This window comes from Cricetulus griseus, chromosome 5 (assembly GCF_003668045.3).
Source record: "Cricetulus griseus strain 17A/GY chromosome 5, alternate assembly CriGri-PICRH-1.0, whole genome shotgun sequence".
Classification (NCBI taxonomy): Eukaryota; Metazoa; Chordata; class Mammalia; order Rodentia; family Cricetidae; genus Cricetulus; species Cricetulus griseus.
Window position 1 is genome coordinate 76,769,806 of NC_048598.1, and position 14,528 is coordinate 76,784,333.

General features: G+C 37.6%; 1 protein-coding gene across 6 annotated transcripts in view; it reads left to right on the top strand.

The window, feature by feature from the left end:
- Positions 1-14,528, top strand: part of Relch (RAB11 binding and LisH domain, coiled-coil and HEAT repeat containing) — an 87,387-nt gene that overhangs the window by 43,779 nt on the left and 29,080 nt on the right. For all 6 annotated transcript variants that reach the window (XR_004770287.1, XM_027417851.1, XM_027417852.1 and 3 more), the window contains exons 12-17: positions 1,681-1,771; positions 4,573-4,644; positions 7,221-7,361; positions 7,715-7,879; positions 9,440-9,587; positions 13,738-13,894. Coding sequence is in view for 5 of the 6 variants with exons in the window: in XM_027417851.1 (XP_027273652.1) it covers positions 1,681-1,771; positions 4,573-4,644; positions 7,221-7,361; positions 7,715-7,879; positions 9,440-9,587; positions 13,738-13,894 (774 nt within the window). In the remaining variant the exon portion in view is untranslated. The remainder of the gene's footprint in view (positions 1-1,680; positions 1,772-4,572; positions 4,645-7,220; positions 7,362-7,714; positions 7,880-9,439; positions 9,588-13,737; positions 13,895-14,528) is intronic.

Here is a 14,528-nt window from a genome sequence, read left to right on the forward strand (position 1 = left end):
AAGATCAGGAGTGGGTTAATTCATTGTCTATAGTACTTCCAAAACTTTATTGCCAATAACAAAACTTGTGCACCACCATGTGGGTTCCTCACCCATTTCTGAGGGAGTCAGATCTGACTTTCAACATAAGTCAGGTGGAAACTCAGCAGCAGCAGTGAGGCAGAACTACCTGGAACAGGTCCTTCCTGGAGTGTGCATGCAGCCTCTAATAGCAGCAGTCAGGAATACATAGCAAGGAATCGCCGTAGGACAGCACGCTGCACACAGGAACTCTGGGAATTGGTTTGATTGATAGTGTGTTGTCTACCTCAAGAAATAAAAATATGTTCACGTAATAAAGTAAAGCTTCAAGGGGAACCTGAAGAAAGCAGGCTGGCCATAGGGAGACAACGTACTAGTGGATAGAATAGTGCACCTGGATGGTTTTCTATTGCAACCTTTATCTTAATAAAACGGATTTTGCTTGTGTTTTGTAAAACAGAGTTGTGCTTCGTTAGGTATCTAGTTTTAGAGCTTCTTTTTATATATTCTAACAATTTGTTTATGTAAAATTGTAAACACATGAGTCATGAGACAAAGCTGGAAAATTTGGAGTAGAAGCTCCAAAGTTACGATCACACCGCCTAAGATACCCTGACATTTATGCTCTGTGTCTGTCTTTTGTTCTTAGTAGAATGTACCCAAGAGCAAATGGAGAGACTTGTCCTGGATGGCACTGGTGACTGCATGCACTACTAGTCAAGTAGGAATGAGGGAAATCAGATCACTATAGAAATACCATTTAACTTGAAGGTTTTTAGGGACAGTTTGGTGATACTATATAGGAAAATAGCTCATTTTCTTCCTTTAAAAAGGGAGTTCCTTATTGCCGGGCATTGGTGGCACATGCTTTTGATCCCAGCACTCGGGAGGCAGAGGCAGGTGGATCTCTGTGAGTTCAAGGCCAGCCTGGTCTACAGCACGAGTTCCAAGACAACCTCCAAAGCAATACAGAGAAACCCTGTCTAAAACCAAAAAAGAAAAAGAAAGAAAAAAGTGCCTTTGTCTTAGTAAGTTAGTAATGAAATACCTTTTTTACATTTTTGTTTAAGTTTGCAAGGCAAAACTTTGGGGGGGAGTGGGGGGTTCGAGACAGGCAATGCAAAACTTAAAACGTAACCACTGCCACCTGGTGGCCAACCCTTCACATCAGAAATAAAGCATTCTTGCCTACTGTTTTCATCTTACAGGAATATAATATTTTTTACTGTTATAACAGGCTACTTCCAATGCTATTACTAATGTATTGGGCCAACTGATCTTTTCTACTTAGAACTGCATTTCAGAGCTAACACTTTTTCCACTTGATGGTTAGATGTGATTAGTATAGTGGTAGTAGGTGATTTCAAGTTCTGTATGTGTATATCATTAAGAAATATTTTAAGTGCTTAAAATCTGTGTGTCAGTGACTGTGACCATGGTTTGTTTTGAGACGGTCTCACCATCTAGCCCTTGCTGGCCTGGAGTTAGATCAGACTGGCCTCCACTCACCAAGATCTGCCTACATTGTCTCCCAGGTGCTGGAATTAAAGGGGTGCCACCATTCCTAACTGTTTCACTCTTTTTAACTCCTGGTTGTAGTTCTGTTTTCTAATGCGCATCCAAGGTTTTTTTTTTTTTTTTTTTTCCTACTATTTTCAGGCAAATGATACTGACAGGTTGTGTGGCATTTGCACGTCATGTTGGACCAACTCGTGTGGAAGCTGAACTTTTACCACAGTGTTGGGAACAGGTGAGTTACCCATATGGCATTCTTAGCTATTTTTTCTTTTTTAAAGTACATGGGGAAATCCATGTGAATGTGAATGAGTCCATAACTCAGCACATGGTTTATTTGTGCAAATGAATGGTCTGGGATGCTTTGCTTTATTCATTCATTAAGCAGAGACTTAAAAACATGGATTCCAGTGTCAGGTACTAGTGCAGTAACTAGGAAAATAGTGTGAAGAAAGACAAAGTAGAAGACATGATAGAAAACATTGTCCTCCTCTGAGGATGTGCTCTTGAACCGAGAGTCTGGGTGAAGTAAGGTCCAACAAGTGCAAAGTCCCTGCTCTATTTGCTTGGTGAGCTTGAGGAAGAGTTAAGTGTGTGTAAATAGAGAACCTGTATAGATTGTATATACATAAAGTATGCAAAGTATAGAACTTTGATATAACAAGTTTATATATTTATAATTAAATTCATTTTACTGAAGTAGTTTACTTTTTTTTAAAAAGTAATTTATTTTTATTTTATGATCATTAGTGTTTTGCTTCCATGTACATCTGTTGAGCTTGTCAGAAGCCCTGGAACTGGAGTTAGAGACAGGTGTGAGCTGCCACTTGGGTGCTGGGAATTGAACCCAAAAGAACAGACAGTGCTCTCAACCGCTGAGCCATCTTTCCAGCTCCCCCACCTTTTTAAATAATTTATTTTTATAGTCTTATTTTTATAACATATGAGAATATTCCAGTCCTCTGAAGAACTCAGAATTGTGGACTTTGTAGATGTAGTAGGAAATTAAGAACTTCATTACATCACCTTTAAAAGATGGCTTTCTCATTATAGAAACAAGTTATAAAGCCCAATTTAAAATCATCTCTTGTTCTTAAAAGAATATTGGTCACAAGTAACACCAACTGTGTCATTGTTTAAAGTTCTAGTCCTAGTTTTTTTGGGTACTCATTTATTACTAAAGTGGTAGAGCAACCAGGTTCAGTATGTAAAGTGAAAAGTGTAGCATAGTGTAGTAATAATTACTCTGACAACAGCAGGCAACATCTTCATATTACAAAGCATGCTGATTTAGGGTGTGTTTCTAATTGCTTAAAGTCAAAATTAACTCCGATGCACAATGAAACTTTGAATTTATAAATCTGTACAACTATTCAGGTATACATTTAATGTTTTATAGCTTTTCCATTTTCTCTTTTTAGCTTGTATTTGTTGAACTGAGCACAGTGAGAAACACATGTAACCCCAACACTCCAGAGACAGAGGCAGGAGGAGTCAAGGCTAGACCCCACCTCAAAACTCCTAAAAAAATTAAAAAGTAAAAAATTATACCAGGCATGGTGGTACATGTCTGTAGTTCTAGTAACTGATGGGGCTGAGGCTAGAAGATGGTGTGAGTTCTAAGCAAGCCTAGGATACTTTCTCAAAAGCACCACAAAAAAAGTTTTGTTAATTCCAGTGCTGCCTAGAATGGTTTCAGTGCATTCACGGAGTGTTACATTCATCTCTGCATCCAATTTGAAAATTAAAGCTTTTTATTACCCGAAATGCAAATGTGCCACTAGGTCTGCTGTGGCTGCTATGGGTGTCTTAAATCTCTGTATGAATTTTAAGATATGCTTCTCATTTCTGTAAAGAAGCCAGATGGGATTTTTTTTTCAAGTAATTTATTGGATCTATAGATGGATCTGGACAGCATTCCTATCCTAATTATTTAAGTTCCCAATCTGAATTTTGGGTTCCTTTCCATTCATCAAAGTCTTTAAAATATCTACCACAGTAGTTTGTAATTTTCAGATAGTGTGTTTTATGCTTGTTTCACTCCTAAGTACTTTAGTTTTAAAGCTAAAGAGAATCTTTTTAATTCATTAATTGAAGAAATACAGTTGATTTTTGTGTGTATACTTACAGGAGACACAATATGCTAGACTGAGAAGGAATAAGATGAAACTTTAAGTGCAGCTTTCTGATATTCAGACTTTCTCTGCTTTCAGAGCAATTGTGACCAGATCAAATTTAGCTCAGAGATGTTAGTTATGCACATCTCTGCCATCTCTTTTGTATGTGGATCTTTATGATTGTGGATCAGGGATCTAGCTAGCCACGTACCTCTAGTTTGTTGCCCAATAGATTTCTATATAACTTCTTTTCTTAATTTTAGGCATCCAAAACATTATTGAATTATGTCATCTTTTGATATGGGAGTATGAGAACAGATATACTTCTTTTCCAGTCAAAGAAAGATTTATATTCTATGAAGAAGACATATGGGAACAAAACCCAGTATGTGACTTTTTTTTATTTTTTGTTCCAGTTTAGTGTAGTCAGTACATAGCAAAACTCCACTGTTTTGCATATACAAACAAGAAAGATGTCTTCTTAAAGAGAATATATAGTCTATGTAGCTGGCTAACCTATTGGCTAGCCCCAGTGGGAGAAAACAAACTGGCGTCTATCACAGGCCACGTCTCTAAGGTCCAGAAGATTTCTTCACTTCTATTGCTAGAAGTGCTTCCTTCTTCTGACATCCTAAGGAGAGCCTAGTCCTAAGCAAACACGATTTCTAGATACCTTGCCAATTCTTCATCTTTGATTTTCCCTTTTTTCTTTAACAGATACCCCTGTGCCTTGATGTTTAGGCTGCCCTTGATTCCCTTATTCCTGACCCAGGTATAGACACACAGGGAGTCCCAGATGTGGAAAAGGAAGGCAGTATACTATTTTCTTAACAAGATGTATGGTGAAAAGTAATTGTCTTTTGGAAGAAGAGAGGGTGTGTTGCTTATACTTGACTGATGTGCTTGTTTTTGACTCCAGATTAATCACAAATATCCAGAAAGACGACTGCTTGTAGCAGAGTCCTGTGGAGCACTGGCACCTTACCTTCCCGTAAGAACTCTTCTTTTTATTTGTTTCTGTTTAACAGTAGAGTGGTGTACATTTTAATCCAAATTTTCTTAACCATGCTATTGTTACAAAAAAAAAGAGAGAGAAGGGGGGAAGGTGCACACCAATGCAATTTTTTTATAAATAAGTACATTCGAATTGGTTGTGCATGCATATAAACATATGTAACTATGCTGGTAGTTCTGACAGTATGTTCTGAGGACCCTGGGAAGTTCCTTGTGGTTCTTTCAAAGAGGTATATAAGGTGGAACCAATTTGCCTAGTAGGATCTTTTTGTCCCTCACATATTTACACATACAGTGTCGGTACAGAAGTAGTGGTGGGCAGCAGTGTTCCTGCATGGCACTGATCAGAGAGGTGATGCTCAAACTTCCTGATGAGGACTGTGTTCTTCATAGCCCCACATTCCCAAAGCAAGCCAGTTTCCATAAAAAAGGGAACTTTACTTAATCTGTAAAATTGTTAATTTTACTAAATTCTACCCCTTGAGTGTTTGTACTGTTCTGTGACACAAAAAGGAAAGTGATAATAGAAAATGCTTTGACTGCAAACTGACATTTGGCAGGGTCTGCAGGAAACGCACTTAGGTTCTTGCTTGAGCACTGAGGGTAGCAGCTGTTCCTTTCTTGGAGTATCATTTTTCTCAGCAGAACCACATATTGTCAGACTTGGGAATATGACAGACGTCTTCATTTTCATGAAGTAAGTTGTCACTTGAAGGAAAACAAATGGATAAATACCTTTCCAGTGATAAAAATGAATATTGAGTGGGTTCTAGAATTGTGGGACATTTGTATCTACAACTCTAAGGCTAATAGCTTTTAAATGCATAAAGGCTTTTTAATAATATAAATTGGTTAGATTTTTAATGATAAAATTTGCCAGTTTTAAAGGAAATCTACATAAATTTGTGTTCTAGTATTGCAGGGTCCTAACGGGTATCCCTTGGGGGGTAAGGGAGGGTGAAAGGTGTAGACAAAATACCAATAAACAACTTGAAACAACCGGCTCAGGTTATTCCAGGAAGGGGTAAGCCTTATATACCCCCCAAGCCTGCCCCAGGGGAGGAGATCCACTGAATTGGTATCTGCAGAGGTGAAGTAGTCACCATCCATAGGTCCATGTCATCTCTTGTCAGACTTGGCTGCTGTTGTCAAGGCCCTCTGGCAAACCCAGGCTGACTGTCAGGAAATATTTACTGTGCATGCTGTTACTATCTGTCTAGGCCGGCTGTCAGGCCTATTGAGGTTTAGTTATCCTACATTCTAGTAAAATTCACAATGTGTATGTTAACATAGAGGCATTCCATCTGAGATGTAGCAGTGAAATTTAAGTTCAGATATCCGTTGTGGGATTTGGTTCGGCTTGGTTTGGTTTTTGTGATATAAAGTCTCATTGTATGGGAAGGATTTGTAGATGACTGGCTGTCTTCCTTAAAACATTTTCTGAATTTCTTAAAATGTGTATTTGTTGTTTTATTGCATCTTTTGAAAATTCATGCTTTTAACAATATTCATTTACCTGAATAGCCTGAAACTTGCCATGTAGAAGATGGCCTTGAACTTCTTATCCTCCTGCATCCCACTACCCATGTGCTAAGATTATGGGTCCTCACCATTACAACCAGCTCACAGGCTTAAATGTTTGTGTAGGTCACCTGAGAAGACTTTAAAAAAATGTCAAAACGAAAGCCAGCTCTTTGTTTTTATTTTATTCTGTTTATTATGTATTTTAAAGATACCAGACCAAGTTCAGCTTGATTAATTTTAAAACTTGGCAAGTTTCGGTAATACTAAGAAGGGTATGAATTTGAGTATTGATGACTATTTTTAAGATTTATTTTCTTTTTAATTAGGTGTAAAAGCAGGAGTAGGGGGCTACACATGAATACACTCGTCTAAGGAGGTAGTATGCTTATCTCTGTAGCTACAGTTAACAGGTGGTTGTGAACTCCGGTCCTCTGTAACAGAAGTAGAGTCTTAATGACTGAGCTATCTCATCAGCCCCTGATAGCTTTATTTTAATCTCGACTTTTTGTTTTGTTTTTTGAGACAGGGTTTTTCTCTGTAGTTTGGGAGCCTGTCCTGGAACTTGCTCTGTAGACCAGGCTGTCCTTGAACTCACAGAGATCCACCTGTCTTTGTCTCCCAAGTGCTAGGATTAAAGGCGTACACCACCACCTCCTAACCTTAATCTCAACTTTTAATAAGCTGATTCTTTAACATAACTGAGAACAGAGGTGTGGGGTGCTAGCGGTTTAGCTCGGTGATTGAGCCCTGCCTGACATTAATGCAGCCCTGGGATCCTAGCATTCACATCAGGTGTCTCACAACCACCTGTCACTTCAGTCTAGGGGATCCAACACTCTCTTCTGGCTGCCACAGGCACTGAATTTGTGTTCACAAACCCACACTCACATACATATACACAACATTTATAATAAAAATAAATTATATTTAAGGTAAGCTAAGGCACAGCACTAATTGACATTTTTATTAAATGTGACCATATTAAATGGCAGCCTAAATAAATCATAAAAATATATTGGTTATTTTCAGAAAGAAATTCGTAGTTCCTTGGTTCTTTCAATGTTGCAACAAATGTTAATGGAAGATAAGGCAGATTTGGTAAGAGAAGCTGTGATCAAAAGCCTGGGTGTCATTATGGGCTACATTGATGATCCTGACAAATATCAACAGGTATGTTTTTCAGCATGAACTTCTTTTAACCTGTTACAAATTCCAAATAATGTAGTTATTCAGATACTTGGCAGTCTACAGGTGAGATGGTGTGTCAATGTGGTCAGCAGGAATGATGGCTACTTTCAATCCAGCAGCTGTCAGGAAGTTGGAAATGAATGTGCATGTTTTCCACCCTATTTGCTCATCCATGGATACATTAACACTTAAGAAAATGGGAAGGATTTGTAGATGACTGGCTGCCTTCCTTAAAACATTTTCTGAATTTCTTAAAATGTATATTTGTTGTTTTATTACATCTTTTGGAAATTTATGCTTTTAACAATATTCATTTTCCTGTTTCTCTTTTGCAGGGCTTTGAATTACTGCTTTCAGCCCTGGGTGACCCCTCTGAAAGAGTTGTTAGTGCAACACACCAAGTATTTTTACCAGCTTATGCTGCCTGGACAACAGAACTTGGAAATTTACAGTCTCATCTTATACCGACACTACTGAACAAGATTGAAAAGCTTCTCAGGGTGAGTTTTTCCTTTTTTTATATAATTCATAAATTTAAAGAGTCTGTTCTAAACCATCTCGGAGAAGTAGTGGGGACAGAGACAAGATGTACCACATACTCAAATAGTCTAACACATCACCACTGAGGAGAGATGAGGAGCTAGAAGAGAAGACACAGTGGGCATTGTTAACTGGACTAGCACCTTCCTGGTGCCAGTTCCTCCCGGATCCTCTGAAGACGTGACTGTTTTACATAAAATATCAACTCTAGTTGCAGATTGCAGAGATGACTAAATGCTAAGTCTCTATAGTCTTCTTGTTTCTATGATGTCAAAACTACTTTAACTCTGAGACATCTTAAAGAGAACTTCATTCTACTCAGAAGAGTTGATAACAAGTTGAGAAAATAATAGACACTTTTTTATCTAATTTTTGTTCTAAATGTTCGTTGAGAGGTTATCAGAGAAGCTAGTATTTCATGGGTGCCAGTATATACTGCTAAGATTAATACTTTAGATTTAAAAACTTACTTCATTCTTAGAACCCTTTGAGGAGGGGTGTTTTATGTTTTACATGGAAATTAGGGTTTAGTGCTCAAGTAATTTGCCAGGGTCCACAGCTATCATACAAAGTGGTTTCTGACTCCAGACTCTTAAGCTTTGTGCCTCAAATTCTTCAAGGACCTCTAAGGCTTTTATCATAAATCTTAGAACTATTCAATAAATGATCTTATATGTATATGTGTATAGGCTTAAATCTAAAAACTGAGCTGTTCCTTCTAAATTTCACAGTGGGCATTTAGGGAAATATGTATGAAGAGTAAGACTGGAGTGACTTGTTCAGAAAAATCTAGGGATTCTTTTTAAGTGTTTGCCTTCTTTCTATCTGATCATTAACCAGGCCTTGTTTTCTTGTCTGTTTACCTTGCTATGATATAAGTAATGCCACATTGTTTCTAAATGTCTCCAATGTCCTACTTAGCTAGTAATGGTTCTGTTAAAAAAAAAAAAATAGCTGACATCTCAAGTTGATATGAATGCAATAACTTCTTTTATCTCTAGTATTCTTAGTATTTGGGGGTTTTTTGTTTGTTTTGCTTTGCTTCATTTTTCACTATAACATTTTGCTTCTGGGTGACATATGAATCTTTTTTCTGTCATCTCTCTCTTTTTATCTGGGAAGCAAGTATTTGCAAATACAGATCCCACCAGATACCTGAAATCATTTAGGACACAGAGAAATAGCAAATGATTCTACAGGATCAGCAGTGTCACTCTTAATGTGATTCCTGTGACTCACTGTAGTATTCAAGAATTCTAGAAGATAAGACACTCCCCACAGAAAATGTTCCCAGCACTGGAAATGACTGTTCCTAGATTCCCATATTAAAGATTCTGGCATGTCTACAGTGCCTTCTTGCTTCTCAGCAGTTAGGATGGACATCTCTGTATAGTGCATGTTTGGGGTCTTATGTAGAGATCCTTAAATGTTGATTTGCCATAGAAAAGGAAGCTGTCGTGCATCCAACTAGCAATGTGATTTCAAAAGCCTAAGAATAGCTACCACCCCTTATGTTTCAGGAAGGAGAGCACGGGCTGGATGAACACAAGCTCCACATGTATCTTTCTGCCTTGCAGTCCTTGATCCCATCTCTCTTTGCATTAGTGCTTCAGAACGCACCTTTCTCCAGCAAAGCCAAGCTGCATGGTGAAGTGCCACAGATCGAAGGTACTGGACTCAGCTCTTGAAGGAAGGGGTAGAATGTTGGCAGTTTAGCTTCCCAAAGAGTTTTTTTTTTTTTTTTTTTTTTTTTTTTTTTTTTTTTTTTAATTCTAACCATTATATGGCAGCCCAGTTACTAAAATGTATTGTGTGTATAATGTGTAGAATCTTGTGTTCAGAGACTAGTAAAGTCTCACATAAACTTTATAGTTTCCTCTTTTATGGATAAGCCATGTGAGATTATTCTATAATAGTTATGTTTTCTTCTATTACCCATTGGGTGGGTGGGCTTCACTTGTTTGTTGGTTTTATGGGAGGATTTGTGTTTTGTTGAGGCAGAGTCTCACACTACCAAGGGCTGGCAGCTTCTATAGACTTTGTTAGGAAGCTGGGATAGACATTTCTGTCTCAGATATGAACCAAATAAAAAGACTCAGTAATTACTAGGGCTAGTGTGTGAAGTTTGTCGTTTCCTCTTTATTTTTTTTCTTCCCTAGCTGTTTTGTTTTCTATTGGGTAAGAGAAATATAATTGTAATTTTTAATATTAAGTATAATTTCCTGCTGTGTTTGTGGTAGAAAGAAACAAGCATGTGGTAAGATTTTCTCTTCCCCTCCCCCATTAGAAACAAAATGACTTAACTTCAGAAACAGGTGAAGTCAGGCTGGGAATACAATGATTGACAGAATGCTTGCCTAATCCATGAACAGAGGTACTAGGTTCAATCCCCAGGACTGGAGTTGGGGAGAAAGGAAGAAATACATGAAGTCACTCTGCCAGTAGACAGTAAATGATCTTTGATGTGTAAGAAGTGGTTAACAGCCCTTGTGCTCCTAATCAGTATGCCTAAGAAAAGGCTGGGTATGAAATATCTTCATAGCATTTTGAGGTTGGTGAAATTATCTGTGTCTCTTTCTGGCTTCTGATAAAGAATTATTGTACTGATAATTTAAAAACTCAAACTTCGTAAGATAAAGACTTGGAAGATAAGACTCCTTAAGAATTCATGACTGTGATTCTGCCACCCACTAAAGTACTTTTTGTCTTAAATCCCTCTTCCTCTTCCTGGTTGGCTGTGGTAGTTTGCTGAAATTGTCTTAATAAAGTATCACAGACTAAGTATCTTAAACAACAGAAATATTCTATCTCAAAGCCAGAGGGCGGAAGTGTAACATGAAGATATTGGGAGAGGAAGGACTTCTGAGAACTGAGAGAAGGCTGCCACCTCTTCCTTAACGTCTAGTCACTTATGGGCCTTCTTTGGTGCTCCATGGCTTGCACTGCATCTGACTTTGTTGTTCCCTCCACATTGCATACTATCTGTAGTCTTCCAGTACCCAGCTTTCCCATATTTGTCAAAACATCAGTCATATTAGATAGGAGCCTACCCCACCTTCTAGTTGATATCACTTTCTCTAAACACACCTGTGGCAGTCCCATTTCCAAACAGAACACTTTGGAGAGTCAAGGAGAAACTAGCCCAGCCTATGATAGCTCTTACCACTTCTTCCTGTTTTTAACAAATACTCCTTGAATGCCAACTGCTGCCGTCCACTTATTTCTTTTCCATCTTGAACACGCTCCTTACTTAAATAACTACTGCTTCTTGTGATTGCCTTCATTGCACCAAATAACAGTCTTTTGTTTTTAGTTACTGTTGCTATAACTCTTTGGCCTGTTGTAGTTGTTGTTGATGAGGAGGAGGATGAGGATGATGTAGGGTCTCTCTGAACTCACAAAGATCCTACTTCTGCCTCTGGAGTGCTGGAATTAAAGATGTACACCATTACACCCAGCTTTTAGATTAATGTTAAAATTGTATCCTTCATCTAACTGATAATGTTTATTATAAAGGATAATACCAGTTTGGGGGTTTTTTTGTTTGGTTGGTTGGTTAGGTTTTTTTGCCAGTTATTTTATAGCATTAACCAAAGTTTATTTCATGCACTTTTGTTTTGGGCATTTGGGGTGCACTGGTGAACAAGGTAGCATTTGCTGACATTTTAAAGCTAACCTCCAGTATTACTAGTGGCTGTTATTCTGAGAATTACTGTGTACATTTCATTGCTGATAAGATGCTGTTGTTTTATCATCATAGTAAAATGTTATTCTGAGAACCTTTCTGCAATATTGTATGACAGATTTCAAGTTTTTCAAACTGTTAAGTAGAAAAAATATTTGAGGCTCTTAAGAACATTCTTTTGTTGTTTTGTTGTTTTTTTGAAACATCGTTTCTCTGTGTAACCTTGGCTGTCTGGAACCTGATCTGTAGACCAGGTTGGCCTCAAACTCAGAGATCCACCTGCCTCTGCCTTCCAGCTGCTGGGATTAAAGGCATATGTTATCACATCCACCAAAAAATTCTTATTTCTTCTCTATAGCTGAGTTATTCACATAACTGCCTATTTCCTGTCATCATTTTGTTTCTGTTGGACTCAGATTTTTAAAATGCCTTTAGACCCATTCTTAATGTAGTCAGTCTTAATCTATCATTGTAATTATTATTTTCCAACCACAGATTAATAATTTTGAAATACAAGCATTTATTCTATTGTATCTGGCAGACTGTGCCCAGTATGACAGAACCCTGGTTGAAATTTATATCAGATATACTTTGATGTAATGTAGAATTTTGAACGCAGATACCCCTAATCATCCAGATCTTCTATTGCTGAGCAAGGCTAGTGAGAATTCAAGCAGACATCTAGGTTATGAGCAATACCATGTTACCCACATATCCGTCACTGGGTATTATGAGTGCAAAAAGGAGACTTTGAATAGCAGCCATGACTATTCTCTTCAATTCATATATTGTTGAATGCATGTTGCAGCACAGGAGTACGATAATGTTAGGTAGTACTTCAAATTTTCTGAAGCCAAACCTTGTATCATTAAATATATTTTGAGCAAATACTACACCCTTCTATGTCTTTTGGGTGTGTTTACTACTATTTAGAAGTTGTATCCTACAGTTAATGACTGTTATCATACATTATTCACTTAATGACCATGTAACTATTCCATAATTCCATGAAATCCTCAGCTATCAAGATGGATCCATGGGTAAAGGTACTTGTCATCAAGCCTGACAACCTGAGTTTAATCTCTAGTACCCCCATGATGAAAAGAGATACTCACCAGTATAAGCTGTCCTCTGACTACCAGGCATATCAGAGCACGTGTGTACCACCCCCGAAACACACATACAGGCAAAATTAAAATGTAATCTCAAAAAAGAAATCTGTGCTGGGCATAGTGTTGCAAGCCTTTAATCCCAGCACTAGGAAGGCAGAGTCAGGTGGACCTTTGAGAGTTCAAAGCCAGCCTGGTTACAGAGTGAGTTCCCATAGTCAGGGCTACAAAGAAAAACCCTGTCTGGAAAATTTAAAAAGAAAGAAAGGAAGGAAGAAAAGGAAGGAAGGAAGAAAAGAAAATTGATTGTGATCCTTAGGATTATAGGCTTCATTAATATGCTTAAGCTTTTAAAATACACTAATATATACATGTATGTATTATATTTAAGATACATGATTTAAAAGTGAGGATTTTTTTCAGTTTCCTTTCAGATTTTTTTAAGGTTTGTAATGTGGGACTTTGGTAACAGTATCTATATAGATTGTGCTTTAGCTTGCTGGTCACTGGCTTTGGTACTTTACATTATCTTAAACAGACTGAATTATTTTAAATAAAAAATTTAATGTTGAAAATTTACTAAAGAAATTTATTCAGCTGAGGTGTCAATATTTTACATCATTATTCTCTCCTGTGAAATAGTATTTTCCCTGCTTTTAACTTTAGTCTCTAAAGGATTTCTTTTATGATATTATTTCATTGATATAAACAGTATAATGGAATTACATATTTTTGTTGTTTTTTTAATTAAATTAAAATTTTAATAAAATCTATGTCTCTTACTGGAGTCTTTGAACCAATGTTAATTTAACTTACATTAACTTAGTTTTCACTAATAAGTGCCCATTAAATTTTTCATTAAGTGTGGGGGTCTCAAATCTCCTTGGTGTTCGAAATTTAAAGTTTATGACAAGTTAATTAAATAATCAGAGCCTTATTTTACTTTGAACAGAATAACTAAGTGCTCAAACTATTTTTTTCTATGTGATTTATTTTGCTTTCCTATGTGATTTGTTATTTACAGTGACCAGGTTCCCTCGGCCTATGTCACCTCTGCAAGATGTGTCTACTATTATTGGAAGTCGTGAGCAATTGGCAGTGCTACTTCAGCTTTACGATTACCAGCTAGAGCATGAGGGCACAACAGGCTGGGAGAGCTTGCTGTGGGTTGTTAATCAGTTGTAAGTTACCACCTCCATATACTTAAATTAGATCAATAAAAAATAGCTCGTTCTTAGGCTTGAGACAGAAAGTCTATAAAATAGATTTAATTTATTTAAGAAACATAAGTTTGGCGTCTTCAATAGCAAAACTTGAAAAGTGATATTTATTCCCACTGTGTGTGAGGAATAATGTGGCGTGGATTGGGACCTGGTCCTTTGCTGATCATGGTCCCGCCGCAGGTGATAGACTGCAGGCAAATGGGTAAACAGAGACCTGTAGACGTGACTCACATTGAAAGTTTTATTGGGGAGGGGGTAAGAAAATAAGGGAAAGAGACAGAGAGAGAACAGAAGAGAAGGAGACAGGAAAAGTCCTGTCTGCCCCAGGGGAACAGCAGGAAAGAGAACATAAGTGGGCTGGGTCTGCCTTTTAAAGGGGTCCTTTGCAGCAGCATGCAGACTGTGAATCATGGAACCCTGGGCTGACCGTGGTACTGCCTGAGTTCATTCTGCCAGGTGACAGGGTTAGGTCAGCATAATGCCTAGATCCTTATCTGTGAAGAAGCTCTTCTTTATTGTGTCAGGACTGATCTGCTGCCTTGAGTGGCAGTAGTTGTGGACTTTAAACTATATCCTAATTTAATAGCTTTGA